The 22,478-nt window shown below is 42.8% G+C and overlaps 1 protein-coding gene across 11 annotated transcripts in view; it reads right to left on the minus strand.

Annotated features, from left to right (window-relative positions):
- LOC105473053 (retinoic acid induced 14) overlaps nucleotides 1-22,478 on the minus strand; it is a 175,898-nt gene that overhangs the window by 135,726 nt on the left and 17,694 nt on the right. For 2 of the 11 annotated variants that reach the window (XM_011726643.2, XM_011726633.2), the window contains exon 2: nucleotides 8,935-9,015. In XM_011726643.2, coding sequence (XP_011724945.2) covers nucleotides 8,935-8,970 — 36 coding nt within the window. In that variant the 5' untranslated portion in view covers nucleotides 8,971-9,015. Of the gene's footprint in view, nucleotides 1-8,196; nucleotides 8,893-8,934; nucleotides 9,016-10,073; nucleotides 10,439-10,498; nucleotides 10,598-11,112; nucleotides 11,419-22,478 lie in introns of those variants that run through there. The other 9 variants (XM_011726631.3, XM_071099026.1, XM_071099031.1 and 6 more) reach the window with 9 other exon arrangements.

The following is a 22,478-nucleotide window of genomic DNA, read 5'->3' on the forward strand; positions in this document are numbered from 1 at the left end:
AAGCTATAGTGACACCACTGTACTCCAGACTGGACTGCAAAGGAAGACACTAAGAAAGACACCGTCACAGAAAAAAAAAAAAAAGGAAAGTGCTTCTGCTTTACTTTCCTTCTTTCTAGTTCTCTGGGGAGCACTGTCCAAAGACTTACGTCATTTTAATGTTTCTAGTAGCCACATTAAAAAAGTAAATAGAACCAGGTGAAATAAATTTTACTCTATTTATTTAATCCAATTATGTCCTAAATAGTAGCACGTCAGTGTGTAATTATAAAAAATTAAGATATTTTACATTCTTTCTTTGGTACAATGTCTTTGAAATTTAGCGTGTATTTTACACCTACAGTATACATCTCAGTTTGGACTAGCATATTTCAAATGCTCAAGAGCCACATGTGGCCAGTGGCTAGCACACTGCACAGAGCAGCTCTAGAGGATAACAGAGGACATGGGAGAAGGGCTTGGGTTCCTGGGTTAATCTATGGAGCAGAGCTGCCCCGCTGGCTCTTAGACTATTTTTAAACATTTACTTCAGAAGAAAACAAATTCTACCTTGTTAGAGCTACTGTATAGGGTATTTTGTTATTGCAGCTTATCATGTACCTAATTAGTATACCCATTGGGACCTCACAGAAAGACCCTGCACCTTCTCAGTTATGAAGCAACCCTTCAAAGAATGAACAGGCCAGGCATGGTGGCTCACACCTGTAATTCCAGCAATCTGGGAGGCCAAGGCAGGCGAATCACCTGAGGTCAGGAGTTCAAGACCGGCCTGGGCAGCACGGCGAAAACCCATCTCTACTAAAAATACAAAAAAATCAGCCGGGTATGGTGGCACACGCCTGTGATCGCAGCTACTCAGGAGGCTGAGGCAGGAGAATCATCTGAGCCCGGGAGGCAGAGGCTGTAGTGAGCTGAGATCGCACCACCACACTCCAGCCTGGGTGACGGAGCAAGACTCTGACACACACACACACACACACACACACACACACACACACACACACAAAATGAAAAGACTCATGAGTTCACATTGAATCTCATCAAAAACTCTTCCAAAACCGTAGCCTAAATCTGAAAAGTTGCTACAGAAACATTCTCAGCATTGGGAAATACATCTTAGAACAAACATATCCAAGGAGAATATGTGGTTCCTTAAACTTTTCCTTGTTCTATTCTTACATTATAAACCTCTACACTTTCCAGCTAACCAGCCCACTGGGCAGCCCAGGAGGCAGGAACCAGCTAGAGACCATCAGATCATTCGGCTCCCAAGAAAATAAAAATGAAATCCTTTCAGGCAGTGCTTCCCAAAAAGTGAAAGCATTTTCATGAATACAAGAAAAACTACTCTAATCGTTGAATAATCAACTTGACCAGAACACACTGACTTTCCTGTTTTAAAAGGGAAGACTCAAGCAAAAAGGGAGGGACTCAAGCAAAAGGAAAGCCAATTCTAGTCACTAACGTCATCTTTATAGACATACTGAACATTTGGCCGACGCTGGCCCCTGTATTGCCGTATAGTTGAAAATAACTACATCCACACAGCAAAGATCTTTAGGTAGAAACTCAACTGAAAATATCCACAGGATGATTCAGAAGCAATTTCTGTTTCACTCCCAAGGAGAAGTTCATAAAAGAATTTGTCAAACAAAAAACATGTAGGTCAACAACAGCCTTCATTCAAAATGATCAGGTAATTAATGCAGAATAAAGACATAAGAGATAATGGTCTAAATGACTCATTACTTGTGTAGACTAGGATATTTCCCCAAGTTTAGGGGTCAAGCCCTGGGTTTCATATTGGTTTCCAGTTGGAAAGTTATTATGTTTAACTGAGAATGACGGTCTGGGGTAAATAGAATAAAGCTATGACCCATTTAGCCCACAATGGAGCTCCATGTAGAGAGATGTTTTATTGGCACCACTGGAAGAGCAGAAGCAGCATCTGCTCTTCCTCCCTTCAGAACTGAAATGCATTTGGCTCTCAGGAAACAAAGAATCTTTCCCTGTCACAGGAGGAATAATGCTGACGTCGGTGAGCTTTGCCACTGTGGATGAACTTGTGGTGACGGAAAATCACTGTAGAGGTCTTATTTAAGCTTAGAGCAACAGGGTAACATCTATTTTATGCAGTTTGAAGCTTCACAATTTAGGAACCAGGAACTTGTTAGCAAGCATGTGCCATGGTTGACAGCACACAACGCTCTCCCATCAAGAAAAACCAGGAGAGTTACCATCTTTCTGTTATTTACCAAATGTTTGACTTTGGCCAAGTTACTTACCCGCCCTCAACATTCATTTCTTCCTCTATCAACTGCATTGTAGCAATGGTCTTTACTGGATAGAGTTTTGTAAGCATTAAATGACGAAGAGCATGCAAAGGGGCTTGGGACCGTGCCTGGCACCTGGTGAGCATTCAATCCATGAGAGCTCCTTATTTCTGTAATAGGAGGTCGGCCATCCATACGTGTTCACTCTTGCTATTAATATTATGCAGTGGCACCCACTGAAAAACTGTGATGCTCCAGCCTCACTCTCTTAGATGCTGAAAATAGTCCCAAGGATGAACAGTGGAGCTAAGGTCTATGACAGTGCCAGCTTAGTGGGGGAATGCCAGGGCTTCAGAGTAACTGTTCTAGGATGGAAGGGTATGGAGTTATGTTATGGGTTGACTTGTGTCCTCCCAAAAATTCATATGTTGGAGTCCTAAAGCTCCCCCTAACCTCAGAAGGTAACCTTATTTGGAGATAGGGTTTTCACAGAGGTAATCAAGCTAAAATGAGGTCATTATAGTGAGCCCTAATCCAGTATGAGTGACGTCTTTATGAAAAGGAGGAATCTGGGCACAGACACATGCACAGAGGGAGAATACCACATGAAGATGAAAGCAGAGATGGGGCAAGGCTTCTGCGAGCCAAAAACTGCCAGCCAACCGCCAGAATCTAGGTCAGAGCATGGAACAGATTCGCCCTCGCAGCCCTCACAAGGAACCAACTCTGCCAGTACCTGGATCTTGGGCTTCTAGCCTCCCGAACTCTGAGACAATACGTTTCTTTAGTTTCAGCCACCTGGTTTGTGGTACCCTTTGTTACGGCAGTCCTAGCAAACTAATACCAGGCAAAATCAGGCAGTGAGCAGGTTCTCCATTTAAAACAGGCTGAAAAGACCTAGAAAATATGTAGCATGGCACAAATTTGACCAAATTTCTCTCTAGAACTTTAGTAAAGTCTCCTACCTCCACCCAGTGGGGTCATCACTGATTTTTTAAAAATTATGTCTATTTAAAAAAAAAAAGGCTTAGCTTGAAATAGATTTGGCCAAGGTTCCTATGTCTACAGAGAGACTTGGATTTTAAATACTCCCATTGTGTGTATGTGCGTGTGTGTGTGTGGTAAGGGAAGGAGGCTCCAGCATTTGTAAAAACTTACTATAAATGACTAAAAACTCTTGAAAAAAATACCTTGGCAGAGATGTTGGTTGTCGACCCTCATGAGAGCTGTTATCTTTTTTTTTTTAACAGATGGAGTTTCACTCTGTCACCCAGGCTGAAGTAAAGTGGCATGATCTCAGCTCACTGCAACCTCTGCCCCCCAGGTTCAAGCGATTCTCCTGCCTCAGCCTCCCGAGTAGCTGGGATTACAAGCATGCACCAGCATGCCTAGCTAATTTTTGTATTTTTAGTAGAGACGGGGTTTCGCCATGTTGGCCAGGCTGGTCTCGAACTCCTGCCCTCAGGTGATCCACCCGCCGTGGCCTCCCAAAGTGCTAGGAGTACAGGTGTGAGCCACCATGCCCTGCCGTGAACTGTTATCTTAACAGGCAACAAACTCAAACCTCTGTCTGAGCAGGATATGCCTGGTTCTTCAAGATTCATGGGGTGTATGCATTTCCTTGGCTGAAAGCTACAATAGTTAGTAGCTGCTATGTAAAGGTATACCATCAATTTAATCTCTCTTAGGGCCTGTCACTTTAAACTGGCTGTTTTGATTTTTTTAATGGAATGTCCGCTGCTTCCCTATTACAATGAAATATATAATTGGGAATAAATCTTTCATCAAATTAAGCATACACCCTCAAAGTAAACGGTGAAGGCCTCGATCACATTTGAATGACATTTCTCAAGATTTGTTACAAAGATCTTTCAACCCCATTTCCCATCCCTCAACCTCCACCCATTTCACTCAAGTCACTAAAAATTGGCATCTACAAAGAAATTCCAGAAGCCTGAGCATTTTATTAGCAAAGGGAAATCCCAACCTTTTTGGCCTCATTTTTCATGATGACAGCTCATTTTCCCCTGTGGAACCACATACTAGCTGCTGCAAATATTTAAAGAGGTAAAGAAGCTATTTTTTCAAGCTACGGTCATAAAAGATACAAATAATGATCATTGAGAACTCTGTGCTTGCTTAATAAGCATAAAAATCAGTCTATCCATTTTTAAAACTAGGATGAAAACTTTATAGTATTCTTCTTTAAATACTCAGGGACATGCCATGGGCACTCTTCTGGGCTCCTGAACTATTAATATTACTATTTTGTATGTCAAGGGCCATTTTTGAGACTGAGTTAACCCACTGTGCTGCAAGCTGCCTCCCTTGATTGACCTTCTGACCTTTCCCCCTCTTCCCAACCACGCTTCCAATGGGAGTCCAGAAGTAAGCCTACATATCTACAGGCAATTGGTCTTTGACAAGAGTGACCAGATCATTCAATGAGGGAAAGAATAGTCTCCTCAACAAATGGTGGTGAGACAACTGGATAAATTTAACCGATGAGATGCAAGAACGAAAGAATTTGGATCTGACTCCTACCAGCAAGGCCTGCATGAAGCTCCACCTCCATAAAGCTCCCCAAATTCTCCCATTCTCAATGATTCAGCCCTCTGAAAATTTGCAGCATTTATCACCAGGCCCTACAACTTAATAACTAGTTAGTTATATCATCTTAGAGGTACCTTGAGTATCTATAGTCTATACTGCTTGTATTTTGCTCTAATTGTTTCCTACATGTTTTTTTTTTCTCTTCCCACCGAGGTTTATCAGCTTTTTAAAGACAACAACCATATTTGCATTTCTCTTGTATCCTATCTACTATCTAACAACTCAAGTTTAAGAACTCCCAAAATAAAGTTATAAATGTGAAGTAAAAAAGGTTATCCATCATAGAAATTTCATAATGCTGTTTAGCCTCTGTGGGTTATCTGCAGGGTCCCAAATAGACTTAAGAATCAAAACCACTGGACAATGACACTGTCTAACCACAGCCCTCAGAGTCAGGCTCATTCCCTACCAAACTCACATCTGTCTTTGACACAGTGCCAGTTGTCAAGTCTTCCGGAAAGGACACTCCCATTCAATCTTTACCCACGTGATGGCCCTGGGGTCACAGAGTGACCTGAAGGCCACCCATAGGAGGCCCCCTTGGGCCACTTTCATCCTATGTTTACTCCTGGATTTTGCTCGCAATGGCCACAAACCGATCTGGCCACAGACCTCCCAGACACAGGCTCGCTGAAATGTGATCACACCAGTGGGTCACCTGTCTTCTTTATGCAAGCGCGAGAACCTGATCTGCTATTCTCCTCTTCCTACCCCCAAGAAATACAAAGAATCCTTTCTTCCTCCTTTTCCCTCACACAGACAAGCAGGAAAATGTGATGCCCAATGGTTTAAAATATTTTGAGACAAACCACTCGTTTCAGGTTAAAAAAAAATTATAATTTGGTTCATTCAACTGAATGTAAATGTTTGTAAACGTGTTTTTCCTTAACAATACATATATATGCATGATATACATGTACATATATCAAGAACTTCCAAATCAAAGGCATACATTGGAAAACAAGCCTCTCTTCTCCACTCCCTCCCAGCTCTCAGTTTCCCTGTTCGGCAGCAGCAACTGTTACCAGATTATTCTACCCTCCAGACCATGTAAACTTTTTGAATCCTACTTTTTATTGCCGGTTGCTAATTAGGAGGAAGAAACAAATATTTACTAAGCATCTCCTGAGCACCAGGCCCTAAGATTTTTGACATTCTTTTTTTTTTTTTTGAGACATAGTTTCACTCTTGTTGCCCAGGCTGGAGTGCAATGGCATGATCTCTGGCTCACCGCAACCTCCGCCTTCCGGGTTCAAGTGATTCTCCTGTCTCAGCCTCCCAAGTAGCTGGGATTACAGGTGTGCACCACCACACCCGGCTAATTTTGTATTTTTAGGACAGACGGGTTTCTCCATGTATGTTGGTCAGGGTGGTCTCAAACTCCCAGCCTCAGGTGATCCCCCCGCCCCAGTCTCCCAAAGTGCTGGGATCACGGGTGTCAATCACCGCACCCAGCCAACATTCATTTAATGCATTTAACTGTCACCCCAACCTTACGGGGCTAATATTATTTCCTCCACTTTTCTGGTGAGGAATCTGCGCTTCAGAAGAGTAAGAGACTTGTCCCACAAACCTAGGTCCAAGTCTAAAGTCACTTTTAAAGCTACTCCCTAGATTGCTCTGTTTTTTGCTTTTTGAGACAGGGCCTTGCTCTGTTACCCAGACTGGAGTGCAGTGGCGTGAACACAATTCACTGTAGCCTTGAACTCTTGGGCTCAAGCCATCCTCCCACCTCAGCCTCCCGAGTAGCTGGAACCATAGGTGTGGCCCACCATAGGTGGCTAATTTTTTAATTGTTTTGTGGAGATGGGGTTTTACCATGTTTGCCCAGGCTGCTCTTGAATTCCTGGACTCAAGATCCTCCTGCCTCAGCCTCCCAAAGTGCTGGGATTACAGGAGTGAGCCACTGTGCCAGCAGATTGCTTAGTTTCTTAAAATATACTTTCCACCCAAAATTCCTCTTTCAGGAAACATGGGCTCTTGAATCAGGCTGCCTTAGTGCAAAAACTGGTTCTAGAACTTAAAGTTCTAAGAACCCAGACAAATGACTGCATGTCCCTAAGGCCTCAGTTTCATCTGTAAAATAAGCTTAATAGTTATACCCACCACGTAAGATTTGTGGCAAGAGTAAATGAATTTCACGTGAAAAGCTTAGTATAGCTCCCGACATTTGGTTAATACTTCCTAATGGTTAATTATTATTAGCATTATTATCATACGGTTGATTAACAAACAGGGCTTTGAAATGTTTTTGTTGTTGTCTTTTTCTATTCCCTCCATTTAGCTGTACAGTTCTGTGGCTTGGGGAAACAATCTGGATGTGGAGAGCCATTTGAAATTGTTGGACTCCATTATACCAATTTCCTCCTCCCCAGGCTCTCCTCCCCAAGGTCTGCTTCTCAGCATTTCTTCTCTTAGCACTAACTGCCAAAATCATAGCCTTTTCTGCTGCCAAATCCCAGAAGCTTTTACTAGTGTTATTACAGTGGATTTTTTTAAATCATGGAAATATTTCAGTTTTTCTAACTGGATTCCGGCAACACCCTCCCTACTGCCACCAGTTTTTGATTTTTAAACCAAAAGTTTATGTGCCTATCATTCCTCTGGGCCCCTGTTCATATACATGGAAGTCTAGACTGATGAAATTTTGCTAAAAATAATCTTAACTTATGTAAATGAAAGCTACCTAGATTCCCTTGGAATAGAAAAAGGCATTTGTTAACCTGGTCACATAATTTAGAAACCCCTATCTGCTGAATTGCACAACATTTTCCATTTAATTGCCTTTTTCTCCTTAGCTGAAAGCCACGGGAGATATGTAGGCGGCATAACATACAGCCAGCAGACGATGAGGTTGAAGGAGGTTTCTTAGAAGTTGGATGACCAGGACTTTCACTCTGGCCAACAGCTAGTTTCATGTCTTTGTCAAAGTCTCTTTGCACTCTGTGAGTTTTATTTAATTTACCTAAAGGATAAGAAGGTGAGACCAACTTTTTTCATAAGGCTTCCCAGTTCTTTCTTTAAGTGGGTCGGTATTTTACCGTCATCCCATAAGCATCTCATCTAGCCTGGGTTTTATCAGGGCAGTAAGTTACATGTCATGATGCAGCCTCAGGAGATAAGCTTCAGCCAGAAGTAGGTATGCAAGTTACATATTAGCCATAAAAGACACAGTCTCCATTTATTGCAAAAATGCAGCTGTGCCAAGCTGTCAAAATATAATTCATGGCAAAGCAATAAAATCCAGGTTCATCTTTAATTAGCTCATCTGAAATGATAGCTGAACAAGCCCATTTTGAGAGTGACATACCTTGGCTTCCATCTAATTCCCTTCCATTAATTTCTCCCATTCCACAACTCTGCTCAAAGTTTCTGGAATGCAGCTAGTACAAGACTGGGATCATAGAAGGGTTTATGGGGTGACCTTTTAAAAAAATATTACCGTGTACAACCCCTCTGCTACGTTTTTCTCCCTTTTCTCCTGAGGGAGACTTTGTTTCATAACTCTGACATCATAACTGGTTCCTCCAATCCAGAGTCTTTTATGATAGATAACAAATGAGGAAGAGTCCCTGGAATTCAGTGGGAGGAAAGGTACGGGCAGCAATAGATACCATTTTACCACAAAAGCCTTAACAGAGTTGAACACGTTTCCTAAAGCCAAAGATGAACCATGCTAATATGTCATTCCTGAACCACCCTCATGAGAGAGACTAGCTTCTTCTAAAAACAACATTCTGAATCAGGATTTCTGGCAACCTTAGAAATGTTGAGATTTTTACTGATTCTTTCTTTGAAGATGTTTAACCTGACTGTTCCTTTCTCCACAAGGCACAGATCCCCAGAATTAAAGAAAAAAAGCATTTTGAAAGCTACGCACACAAACAGCAAGGAACCTAGAGCATGCCATCTACAGAAGCTACCCTGAGCTGGGGCCAAGAGCACTTGAGTGTCTGTAGTTTATTAACTCAGCAGTGCCTTATCAAGGTGGGAGGAGCGTTTCTGCAGCTCCGTGGAGCTGAGTGACTCTGAGTCACCGCATACTCACGTCACTCTTCCTGAACTTCGCTTTCAAGCTCTTCATGTTTAGTCCATTCAGCCTTCCAAAGCTCTAGAGATTTTTCAACACCTAAGCAGAGAAAAAAAGGACATATGTAGGTTTCCAAATAAGGTATTCTGTCTTGATTGGATTACAACTTTGGGTCATGGGTAGGAGACAGAGCAGGGCTGGGTTGGGAAGGTGGTCAGTTAACAGCTGAGGAGTGGTAAATAACATATTTCCATTTATAATATACTCCCTAGAAGCTTCTGACATTTTCAAATTAACCAAAACTTCCATTTTTTCCTACTTATTAACATTTATTTTAACTGACAAATACAAATTGTATATACTTTTACGGTGTACAACATGACTTTTGAAATATGCATGTATTGTAGAATGGCTAAGTTGAGCTAATTAACATATGCATTGCCTCACATACTTATTATTTCACTGTGATGAGAACACTCCAAATCTACTGTCAGGAATTTTTCAAGTATACAATACACTAACTATAGTTACCATGTTGCACAATAGATCTCTTCATCTTTTCCTTCTAACTGAAATGCTGCATCCTTTGACCAACATCTCCCCATCCACCTCCCCCACCGTCCCACTCCCACACCCCCACCCCTGCTCCTGGTAACTACTATTCTATTCTCTGCTTCTATGAACTGGACCTTCTTAGATTTCTGTATCAGTGAGTTCTAAAACATTAAAAGTAGAGCAAGTCTAAGTTACTGCTTAACTGTCACTATACAAAATGCTGTATCTCTATGTTCAAGTAATTCTTCGACATATCTTCTGTGCTGCAATCATGCCATCCACCTCCTTGTGAAAGTGATGAGGAAAACAGTTCATATTCCAGATGCCACTCATTCCCTATTTATTTTTCTCAGTGTTTGTTCCCGTCTCCCCTCCCCAGAATGCACAGGGCAGTTAGTGAAAAATGCCAGGAACAACAAAACCTCCCTCATCAAATAGCTCATTCCTCAGGGGGCCTCTCTAAACAATGCAAGACTCTCAGGGTCCTGTGGGACTCAGCAATTCTGAGTTGCAGCTGAATCTTAAGCAATCACTTCATTTAACATGGGTCTGTGGTCCCCTGGAAATTGAATGTAATTATCTTTTAGCAAGCGTACATTTACCTTTTTCAGGGAAGAATGCTCCGAGTTTTCACTGGATTCTACGAGGTAGTTGCCACCCTTCAAAAGTCAAGATCGCTTGTCTAGTCTAAGTGCCTCATTCGCAGAAGTAGAAACAGAGCCTCAGACAAGTTTTGAAACTTGCCTGAGTCACAAAGCCTATTCATGATAAGATTCAGAACCAGACCCTAAAGCCTGACTAGTGGCTGAATGTTTTCACTGCCGTATATGGTTTTGGTGTTTTTTTTTTTTTTTTTTAATTTCAATAGTTTGGGGATATAGGTAGTTTTTTGATACACAAATTCCTTAGCAATGAATTCTGAGATTTTAATGCAAACAATATGTTGTCTTTTATCCCTCACCTCTCTCCCAACCTCCCCTACCCACTCTGTATGTTTTTGCATCCTTATAGCTTAGCTCCCACTTACAAGTGAGAACATACGGTATTTGGTTTTCCATTCCAGAGTTCCTTCACTTGGAATAACGGCTTCCAGTTCCATCCAGCACTGCCCTATACAGTTTTACAACTAAAACCAAAAAGCCAAATCCTGTGTTAAAACATGTATAGACCTTATCTTTTTTTTTTTTTTCCTTTTTTGTGGAGAATGGGGTCTCGCTGTATTGCCCAGGCAGGTCACGAACTCCTGGGCTCAAGCTATTCTCCAGCCTCTCCATCCCCGAGAGCTGGGATTACAGTCACGAGCCACTGTGCCCGGCAAACATGTACAGACTCTACCTTTTTCATTACATTTGGAAATGTACAAAATGTGTAATCTTTGCATGTAGATAAAAAAATGAAAATACACTTAGGTCAAAAAAGGCAAGATAATCTATATGAAAGTTTCCATCACATAGTAAATGCTCAATAAATGTCACATCAAGCCCACTGCAAGTGAGAACAGGTGACCTTTAACAGCACCATCCCAGAGGAGAACTGAGGAATAGCAGGCACACGTTTACCACAGTTAACTACTGTTTTCAGAAGCCTTGCCAGGTCATCTCACATTCCCCCACATCCTTATTATTCTGAAAAAAAACTGACATGAGAGGATGGTTGGGGAGTGCAAGCCACTGAATGCCGTACTCATCCTTCTTCTTGAGCTTGTTGCTACCTCTAGAAGTCACCCAGTGACTCTCTGGCTTCCAATGTGTCTACTTTCATTCTTGCTGCTGTCATTGATTAGGGCCCTTGGATAAACGGTGTGAAAACCCAGTCATCATGAAGCACTTTGTTGTCATGAATCTGGAGGCCTCACTGTGACTGCAGCCTCTCCATGGCCCCTTTCAATCTTCCCAGCCTCAGCAGGAGTGACAGATGCATGTTGCCTTGGAAACGACACACACCATAATTATACATTGTTAACTGCCAAGCATTTAATCACAGAGAAGGCTGGGCTAGTACCTGAATAGCAAGTGCAAATTCCAGGGCAGTGTTTCTCAAAGTCAGCCCCTAGTTAATCCATATCAGAAGGACCTGGGGACTAAATGTAACCTTTCAGCCCCTGTCCTGTGAAAACTGAATCTCAAGGGGTAGAGCCCAGGAACTTCCTTGGTTGAATTTTTGCACACTGAAGTTAGAGAAACTAGAACTGATGTAGGTGGAACAGGAACACACTTGTCAGAGTTGGGCTGGTTCATAAACCAAAGTTGGGTTGTTTTTTTTTTTTCAAGTCAAAACAGAATCACCTTTTGATGAATCAAAGTAGAAATAATGATAATCAGATATTCCCAGACTGTCACTGGCTAGCCCAGGGTTTCTACACCAACTGTTGCTAGAAAGTGGAAATCATCCTTCGAATTTAATTCCTTCCCCCTTCTTGTGGAAGTACTAATAACCAAGGAAACAGGACAAATCAGTCCAGCAGAAAAGGGAGAAAAGAGAGGCCACATATTGGATAACCCAAAATGTGCAGTTCCCCACAGCAGAGGCACTCAAAGCATTCCTTCATTCACACATTCAGAGAGCACAAAGTCTTAGGCAACAGCGGGGAAGATTTTTGTTTGAGGTCATGGGGGTTTCGTGGGTGTTGTGTTCGTTTTTCTGTGTATTTGTCTTTGGCTTTTCTTTTTTTTAAAAGCATGCAGTGAAAAGTATACAAACTCTTATTTGAAGAGGATTAAATAAATAAAGCAATAATTCCAAAAGTTCCCAAGGGAAGGTATTAACCGCCAAATTGAGTGTCTTCCTGGAGTCCCTGGCTTTGGGTGTGTGACAGCTGGGTGGCCCACGGGCCTAACTCCACAGTGATAGAAATAAGTGTCAAAGGAAAAGAAGTTCTGGAAATCCACACAATGGTAACTCTAGAGGCATGAACTGTAGCTGGGGTAAAGTTATTAATAGATCACTGCTTTCCTGGTATTCACGAAAGGATCTCACACCTGGAAGCCATGGCTGGCGGGAAGTAATGTGGCCCCTGGAATAACGCCAGGTGCCAGCTGTCCCAGCATCTCCTCTTCCTCAAGATGAATCATGAGTAAACGGACTCGCCTTCCTTGGGCCAACTGGGATCTTACAGTCCCATTTTCAATCCCAAACTTCCAAAGCCCAGGCTGGGCTACAGCCTATGTTGAGTAAAGTGACATCTATCAGTTTGGCAAGGCCACACTAAAGGCAGTCCTTGGAAAAGTCATTAAATCAAGATGCTTACTTCAAAAGAAATGCAGCAAAGCTGAATTAGCTGCACAGCAGCCTAACTGGAGTATGTACCAGACAGGATCATGCATCTATGGAAAAAGCTCTCTGAACTAAGTTCTCCCATTTCAAGCAAGATAAAGCACACCTACCCACTGAGCAGAAATATTAGTCAGTTTGTTGCCCATTTAATTCAAAATCAGTCCCTGCAATATGGCATCCATCACTGGCCACCAATCGTCAATCACTGGCCACCAATCATCACTGGCCACCAATCATCACAGAATGGATGTCACATTGATAGATGAGGATGGAGCAAGGCAGAGATGTACATGCTTGTTTCCATCTCATTTGAAAGACTGGATGCAACGCTGTTTATTTATTAATTCATTTTCCCTTTTAAAAAATAATTTAACTCCCAATCCTAACCTGCATTTTAAAACCTTGATATTAGCCTATACAGCTTTATCATTAACAAAAAAGTTAAACTTCTTTGAGCATTAAAAAAAAAAAAAAAAAAACCCTTACAATGGATATGGGGTTTTCTTTTGGGTGTAATGAAAATGTTCTAAGATTTATTGCTGTAATGGTTGCACAACCTGTGAACACACTAAAAACCATTCATTCATACATACACTTTCAGGAGGTGAAGTGAATGGTATATGAATGATATCTCAACAAAGCTGTTATTTTTTTAAAAAGCTTAATAATCTCTATTACATTCGCCAGTCCTTAGGATTAAGAAAATTCCAGGTTATTCGGATATGGTGGCTCACGCCTGTAATCCCAGCGATTTGGGAAGGCGAGGCAGGCGGATCATTTGAGGTTGCAAGTTCGAGACCAGCTGACCAACATGGTGAAACCCTGTCTCTACTGAAAATACAAAATTAGCCGGGTGTGGTGGCACATGCCTGTAATCCCAGCTACTGTGGAGGCTGAGGCAGGAGAATCGCTTGGGCCCAGGAGGCAGAGATTGCGGTGAGCTGAGATCGCACCATTGCACTCCAGCCTGGGCAATAAGAGTAAACTCCATCTCAAAAAAAAAAAAAGAAAGAAAGAAAATTCCAGGTTAGAAACCTCTAGACTGATGAAGAAAGAAATGCAGCCAGGCGGGCGTAGCAGCTCATGTCTCTAATCTCAACATTTTGGGAGGCTAAGGTGGAAAGACTGCTTGAAACCAAGCATTCAAGACCAGCCTGGGCAACATGGCAAGATCCTCTCTCTACAAAAACAAAAAAATTAATTAGTTGGTGGTGGTGGCACATGGTGCATAGTCCTAGCTACTCAGGAGGATGAGGTGGAAGGGTCACTGGAGCCTGGGAGTTCAAGGCTACAGTAAGCCATGATCATGCCACTGCTCTTCAGCCTGGATGAAAGAGTGAGACCCTGTCTCGAAAAAAATAATAATAATATTCCATCACAAAATATGGGAATACATCTATAGAATTCTCAGCCAAACCAGAACACTAACATGTGCCCCTAAATAGGCTTCAGGACTTTTTCTTGCAAGTTAAAAAGGACATCAGACTTAAAATCCACACCACAGACCAAGTGCTGAACAAGCCTCAACACACTCCTTCTCTCCTTGTCGGCATCTACCTCTTCTCACTCAAGTGCTTGAGTATTTCTTTAGACAATAATCTCTCTGCAACAAAAATGCAATTTTAACCAAAGCCGTATAAACATTCAATTTTCTCAATCCAGCAAAACAAATACATTCTGTTGAAGGTCTCTCCAGACCAACTTCCCAGTGAAGGTATCCTTAACAACACAGCACCTCACGCCATCCGAACCCCTCCCAGTGGGCGGAAGCTGCTTCAACCTCTGCCTCTCAGACAGGGCTGTGCTGTGAGTTATGTTGCTGCTTCTGGAAGAACACAAAAATGGGAAGCAGGGCCCAACGGGTACTGTTCCTTCTTGCCCAATTTACCTTACAGCAGATTTGTACTGTTCTAGAAAGACAGAATTTTAAATACATACAAACACTCAGCATAGGAACTACAAGCAGGCCCAGAGGACTCCAAACTGACTGAGGATATGAATAAAGAATAATTTAAAAATCATCTTATAAGTAGGTGTTAAATACTGTAGAAATTCAAAGAGTGAGAATCTTGAAGGGCTAGAAAAAAATCAGAGAAGTCTTCCCAAATGGGAGCAGGGCTCTAACTGAACTTAAAGGAAACACGGGATTTGGACAGGTGAAGGAGGAAAGGGCATTTTGTCCATCTCTCTCACAAGATGGGGGACTCCTTTCTTAGACTTTCCAGGTAAGGGTCTGACACCTGTATACTCTCCCCAAGTGGTCCCATAAGCTATGGTGTGAACGTGTCCTCCAGAAGTTCATGTGCTGGAAATTAATTGCCAATGTAACAGTATTAAGGGATGAGGACTTCAAGAGTGATTGAGTCATGAGGGTTCTACCCTCCTGAATGGATTCATGCTTTATTACGGGAGTGAGTTAGTACTTGCCAGAGCCCGTTATTATAAAAGTGAGCTAGGCTTGCTTTGTGGTCTCTTTCGCATCCACCTTCTGCCACCAGATGTCCCTTGCTAAGGACCAACACCATGTCCTTGGACTTCCCAAAGTCCAGAACTATGAACCCAATATGCTTATTTTCTCTGTAAATTACCCAGTCTGTGGTATTCTGTTCTAGCAACAGAAAATAGACTAAGACAGTAGGGGTGGTAGGAATCATTGCATAGTTCTCTGCAAAGAATGATCCTCCCCCAGTCTGACTCCTTTAGACCCTGGATGTGAGTGAGGGATTCAAGAACCCCATTACCAGTTTTCAGCTGATTTGAAAATTTACATCTCAGACTACCTACTTACTTTGGAATAGAGTATTTTCATTTTGCCTGTACTTGAGTCCTGACCATTGGCATATAATCAATAAATGTTTTACAGTTGAACATGCAGAACAAAGATACAGGATAAAGTGTTTGGATAGACTTTAGACCTCACCTGACCTTAGCAAGGCTCTCATGGATCCCAAGTGCACTGAGGACGGTGAGTTCTCTGATACGGGTTAGCGTCATTGGGATATTTGTACAAATGCAACACGGTGATTGGGTTTTACTACGTACAAGAGAAAAGCACTAAGGTTGTAAAAAACCCAGCTCATTTGGCCTCTGAAATCTTACCAGGATGCCCCTCCTTTTTCCTTCCCACCTGCCCCTTCCCTCTTATTACTGCTGTCCTCATGCAGCATCCCCCCAGTCACGTGCTAAGCCTACCTGAAGGAGCTGACCATATTCAATAATGCAACATTAGGGTCAGAGGAGAGCAAGGATCATCAGCTAGTACCCTGGAGGCAAATTCTTAGGACAGAGATTTTCTCAGCCTGATTCTAGAACTATGGGGCAAGCCAGGGATTCCCCCCACAAATCAACATGCCTGCTGTGTTATTTCATGTGAGACCTTCTTCCCCTTCTAGTCAGGGAGCTCCTCAAGAAGGAAAGCGTCCATCCTAGACAGGGCCAGGGTTTCACCTCTGGCCTCAGCAAGGCTCTCTTCATAGTCAAAACTTAGTGAAACTTTGCACTGCCTAAATGAATCAACGATGAATGAATGAATGAGCACTACGGTTAGGTTGAAAACACAGACATGCCACAGTCATTTTAGCCTGAGGTGCAAATTTTCAAAGGATTCAACTGAAAACTGGTTAACAGGGCTCTTACTCACGTCCAGGTCTAAAAGGGTCAGAGTGTGTTTGGACTGTGGGAGGGTCTTCCTTTAGACAGAGCTATGCAATGATTCCTACCACACCCACTCAACCTCATGAGAGGCTTACAGGACTGAAGAGATTGGACGGTGTCTGATCCACGCCCGAAAACTCTAAAACGGAGAGAAACTGGCCTATGCTTCAAGGACGGAAATGAAGGAGAGGTTGCTGTTGTGTTGTAATCAGCCTGAATGCTGGAGTTTATTTGTGCATAAATATGTGTTTCCTATGGAGCATGTGTACACAACTCACAATAGAGGGAAATAAGTGGTGCTAGATTCTGTGTAATAGGGTAGATTGGAAGGACACAGAGGGCAGAGGGAAGCAGATTCCCTGATGGAGAAGCAAGAGGCAATCACATGACATTCATCAAGGGAATTGCAGAAGAGGGGTCTGCAGTGATGGTCCAAGAATGGAGTGAGAAGAGGGAGATCTCCAAGAGGCCCCTCTGCTGGTGTGCCAGGGCTGCCACAGCAAAGTACCACAGACTGGGTAGTTTAAACAACACAAAATAAAGCCCAAGGTCAAGGTGTCAACAGGGTTAGTTTCCTTCTGAGGCACTTCTTCGTGGCCTATAGATGGATGTCTTTGCCCTGTGTTTTCACATGGTCTTCTGGGTGTGTCTGCATCCTAATCACTTCATCTTATGAGGACACCAGTCATATTGGATTAGAGTCCACCCATATACCTTATTTTACCTTAATTACCCCTACAAAGGTCCTATCTCCAAATACATGTACATTCTAAGAAACTGGAGGTTAGGACTTCAACACAGAAATGGGATAGAGGGGCACAATTCAGTCCATAACATTCCCAGAAATAGCCCAGAATTAAGAGTAAAACAAACATCTGTCAAATTCAGAACATGGCACTATCATGCTATAGTACCAGTCAAATAAGAATTTTCAGCCAGAAGTGGTGGCGGGTGCCTGTAATCCCAGCTACTCGGGAGGCTGAGGCATGAGGATTGCTTAAACCTGGGAGGTGGAGGTTGCAGTGAGCTGAGATCGTGCCACTGCACTCCAGGCAGGGTGACAGAGTAAGACACTGTCTCAAAAAGAAAAAAAAAAAAAGAACTTTTTTATCCCTCTAACTTCTTTTTTTTTTTTTTTTTTTTTTTTTTTTTTTTTTGAGAAGGAGTCTCGCTGTGTCTCCCAGGCTGGAGTGCAGTGGCGTGATCTCGGCTCACTGCAAGCTCCGCCTCCCGGGTTCACGCCATTCTCCCTCCCGCCTCAGCCTTCCCAAGTAGCTGAGACTACAGGCGCCCGCCACCACGCCCGGCTAGTTTTTTTGTATTTTTAGTAGAGACGGGGTTTCACCATGTTAGCCAGGATAGTCTCGATCTCCTGACCTCGTGATCCACCCGCCTCGGCCTCCCAAAGTGCTGGGATTACAGGCTTGAGCCACCGCGCCCGGCCGATCCCTCTAACTTCTTATCTTCCCCTGCCCTACCCCTAGTTTTACCATAGAGAGATCCCTAGAGGGATCCCAAACTGTGATAGGAAGATGCCGGAGGCAGGGTAGCAGGGTGAAGCAGGGACAAAGAGAAAAGGGAGAGCTATTTAACTTTAAATCAAATTTCAACGTTTTATTGTTATTAGATTGGTGCAAAAGTAATCACGGTTTTTGCCATTAAAATAACAAAACCACTATTACTTTTGCACCAACCTAGTATTTGACATTGAGGACTCTAAATTCTGAATTAAGAGTACTTAGCAGTTGAAACTGACTGCAGAACTTTTTTTAAAATCTAAGAATAAGTCAGAGGCTGGGTGCAGTCACTCATGCCTATAATCCCAGCACTTTGGGAGGCCAAGGTGGGAAGATCACTTGAGCCGGAGACCAGCCTGGGCAACATAGTGAGATCTCCATTTCTACAAAAATAAAAGTAAATTAGCTGGGTATGGTGGGGAGCACTTGTAGGCCTAGGCACTTGGGAGGCTGAGGCAAGAGGATCGCTTGAGCCCAGGAGTGTGAGGCTACAGGCAGCTATGATTGTCACTACACTCCAGCCTGGGAGACAGCGCAAGACCCCATTTTTAAAAAAAGAAACGGCCAGGTGTGGTGGCTCACGCCTGTAATCCCAGCACTTTGGAAGGGCAAGGTGGGTGGATCACTTGAGGTCAGAAGTTCGAGACCAGCCTGCCAAAATGGCAAAACCTCGTCTCTACTAAAAATACAAAAATGAGCCAGGCGTGGTGGTGTGTGCCCATAATCCCAGCTACTGGGGAGGCTGAGGCAAAGAATCACTTGAACCCAGGAGATAAAGGTGGCAGTGAGCTGAGATCGTGCCACTGCACTCCATCCTGGGCAACAGAGTGAAATTGTGTCTCAAAACAATAAATAAATAAATAAATCATAGATTTCATCCAGAGACAAGGAATATACTAACCTCACAAAATAACTTTCAGACAGGGGGATACAAAACAAGGCTGCTTTATGATTACTATCTCATAAATCTTATTTATTCAGCAAACCAGATACGTTATAGATGAATAAACAAGCAAACTTTCTTTTATGAATTAACAAAAGTACAGGTTTGTTAAAAGATTGCCCAGATAAAGTTAGGGGGGGAAAGACATAACAATAATGTCATCTTGGCAGTGAATCCTTTCCAAAATACTTTAATATCTCAGATTTTTTTCCAAGAAAATAAATGAGCACATTCTTTTTAAACCACAAATGTCATTTAGATACTGTATCATAATGATCATGTAGTAAAACTCTTTTGAGACTATCCATCTCCTATATTCACAACTTGCCTTTATCCAGGGGATGACATTTCTCTTGGAAACCAAATATATCATTCTTCTTTGAGAATAAAACCTGCCATCAACCAGGATTGATCTTAGTCTATGAATCAGCCAGAGCCAGCGGCACTGACTGACACAAAATTGGCTGTGGTTCTGGCAGCACTACTTTCTGGTCTGTCAAATCCACGACTCACACGCTCCAATAAGCCTACCAAAGAAAAGTCCCAAGGTTACCTCCTGCCCTAAATCCATCCAATTTAAAAAAGCATGGCTTAATCAAAACAAGCTACCTCTGGAATATAACAATCACTCTAGGACTAGGAAACTCCATGCAATTATCCCTTAAATCGAGGTTATTTTTAAGATGATCCCTAAAATGCTCATCCTGTTCTGCGTTCTTTTGATGTTCATTACAATACCACCTTCTGAACACACCACCATGTTCGCCTCTGAAGAGAAAAACCACCTCACATGTGCCATGCAACTGACCCCTAAGGGTCACCCCAAGTCTCCCCAAGTGACTATGTATGGATAAGCCTCTTCCTGTCTTCCTCAAAAGTCCATTCCTTAAGTTTCACCTATCTTGAAACCCAAAAAAGCCCATCAGGTTTAAACATAGAGATCCAATCCTCAAACATTATTGGTGAAAATGTAAAATGGTACAGCCATTGTGAAGTGCAGTGTGACAATGTCTTACAAAGTTAAATATACATTCACCATATGACTCAGCAATGCTATTCCCACCTATGAGAGAAATGAAAACATATGTCCACACAAAGACTGACTATTTATAGAAGTTGCATTCGTAATTGTGGAAAAAGTAAAACAACAGAAATGTCTGTCAACTCGGTAAATAATCTGTAGCAATTCCATATAATGGAATATTACCCAGCAATAAAAAGGAATAGAACGCGGATCCATGGTAAAGCATGGATGAAGCTCAAAAACATTTTGCTAAGTGAAAGTCAGACAGAAAAGACCACACATTATATAATTCCATTCCTTTTTTTTTCCTTTTCTTTTCTTCTCTTTTTTTTTTTTTTTAAGAGACAGAGTCTTGCTCTGTTGCCCAGGCTGGAGTGCAGTGGCACCATCATAGCCCTCTGCAGCCTCAAACTCCTGGGCTCAAGTGATCCTCCCACCTCAGCCTCCTGAGTAGCTGGGACTTCCGGTGTGCATCACCACACCCAGCTAATTTTTGTATTCCTTGTAGAAATAGAGTCTTGCTGTCTTGCCCAGGCTGGTCTTGAACTGCTGGCCTCAAATGTTCCTCCAGCCTGTGCCTCCCAAAGTGCTGGGATTAGAGGCATGAGTCACCACGCCTCAGGATTCTATTTCTAAGACATGTCTAGAAAAGGTAAATTTATAAAGACAAAAAGTTGATTGGTGGTTGTCCAGGGCTGGGAACGCTAATAGGAAGTAATTGCAAATGCCATAAAGGATCTTTCTGGGGTGAGGGAAATGTTCTAAAACTAGATGGTGGTGATGACTGCAAAATTCTGTTAATTTACTGTATACTAATGAACTGTATACTAAAATTAGTGAATTTTACAGAAAGTAAGTTCTATCTCAGTGAAGTTGTTCTCAAAAAGATGCAATGGCCCAGGCACGGGTGGCTCACGCCTGTAATCCCAGCACTTTGGGAGGCAGGGGCAGGTGGATCACGAGGTCAAGAGATCAAGACCATTATGGCCAATATGGTGAAACCCCATCTCTGCTAAAAATACAAAACTTAGCTGAGTGTGGTGGTGCAGGCCTGTAGTCCCAGCTACTTGGGAAGCTGAGGCAGGAGAATCACTTGAACCCGGGAGGTGGAGGTTGCAGTGAGGTGAGATCATGCCACTGGACTCAGGCCTGGTAACAGAGCGAGACTCAGTCTCAAAAAAAAAAAAAAAAAAAAAGACTCAATGAAGGCTGAGCATGGTGGCTCATGCTTGTAATCCCAGCACTTTGGAAGCCCGAGGCAGGCAGATCACCTGAAGTCAGGAGTTCAAGACCAGCCTGGTCAACATGGCGAAACCCCGTCTCTACTAAAAAATACAAAAATTAGCCAGGCATGGTAGCGGATGCCTGTAATCCCAGCTACTACATGGGAGGCTGAAGCAGGAGAATCACTTGAATCTGGGAGGCGGAGGTTGCAGTGAGCTGAGATCATGCCACTGCACTCCAGCCTGGGCAACAGAATGAGACTCTGCCTCAAAAAAAGAAAAAAAAAAAAAAAAAGATCCGATGCAAAAAGCAAAAGGGAGGCCCATATACAAAGAAATTGGTAATGAAAAATATCTTCAGAGTGAGTAAGAGAACAGGTTCTATTCAGGGTTATATTTAATCCCTGTTGTTAACCTAGAAAGAATGAATTGCCAAAAGTTGGCTTACTACATATTCATTGGTTCTTTGACTCAGTTTTGAAATAAGGAAACTCGGGCTCTCACATTCTGGAATGTTGGAGACGTCATTTACAATGATCGCAGTGGTGCCATTTGGCTTGTGAATCTCTTTCCTTACCCAGGCATCCAGTGTCTTCATACTTTTCAGAATAAGGAATATATAAATATGTTAATGACATAGATTCTGTGAATTCTGATGCCCTAGGAGTAAGGGAGTGGATGGAAAGTCCAGAAATTATTTCTGCTGCCCCAACTATCATATTTGGACATTATTCAAACACTGTGTATTCAGTAAAAGGATTTTTTTTGTCTGCAGTTCAACAGAGCGGGGGTGCTGGCTCACGTGAAGGCAGGCCTCCCATTTCCTTGAGCAGAACACTGTGGCCTGGTACTCCAGTAGTGGATCCATGAGGGGTCAGATCAACAGGGCCCAGCCTGCCCTCCTAGCCTCCCCACCCACTCCAACCAAGTCATTTTGGCAATAGCTGCTCCCCTAGAGATGGAAATGTATCCTCATCAGGGCTATTCAGAGACTCCGGGATTTTTAGATTTGGGGGAGGGGAGGTAGACCTTCCTCTCTGGGTGAGAACTGGGAAACCAGGAGCCTGGTAGCTGCCCAAGACCCAGTCCTAGCTGGTTTGAGAGAGGGAACCAGGGGCGGTGGTGGGAACAGGGTTGGGGCGCTGATTCCAGGGATCCCTGAGGCCCTGCTATAGCCAAACCCTTTTAGCACAGGATGTGGGGTCACATAAGGCAAGGTACGCACCTTCTAGCCTAAGCTATTCCAAGTTGGGTCTCTGACACTTGCCCTCAGGCACCAAAGTATTTGTCAGTACTGTTAGGCTGCAAGTGACAGAGACTCAACTCAGATGCCACAGTAAAAGAGGTGCCTTGATCTTCAACAGCACAATTGC

The sequence above is a fragment of the Macaca nemestrina genome, chromosome 6 (genome assembly GCF_043159975.1).
Source record: "Macaca nemestrina isolate mMacNem1 chromosome 6, mMacNem.hap1, whole genome shotgun sequence".
NCBI classification, from domain to species: domain Eukaryota; kingdom Metazoa; phylum Chordata; class Mammalia; order Primates; family Cercopithecidae; genus Macaca; species Macaca nemestrina.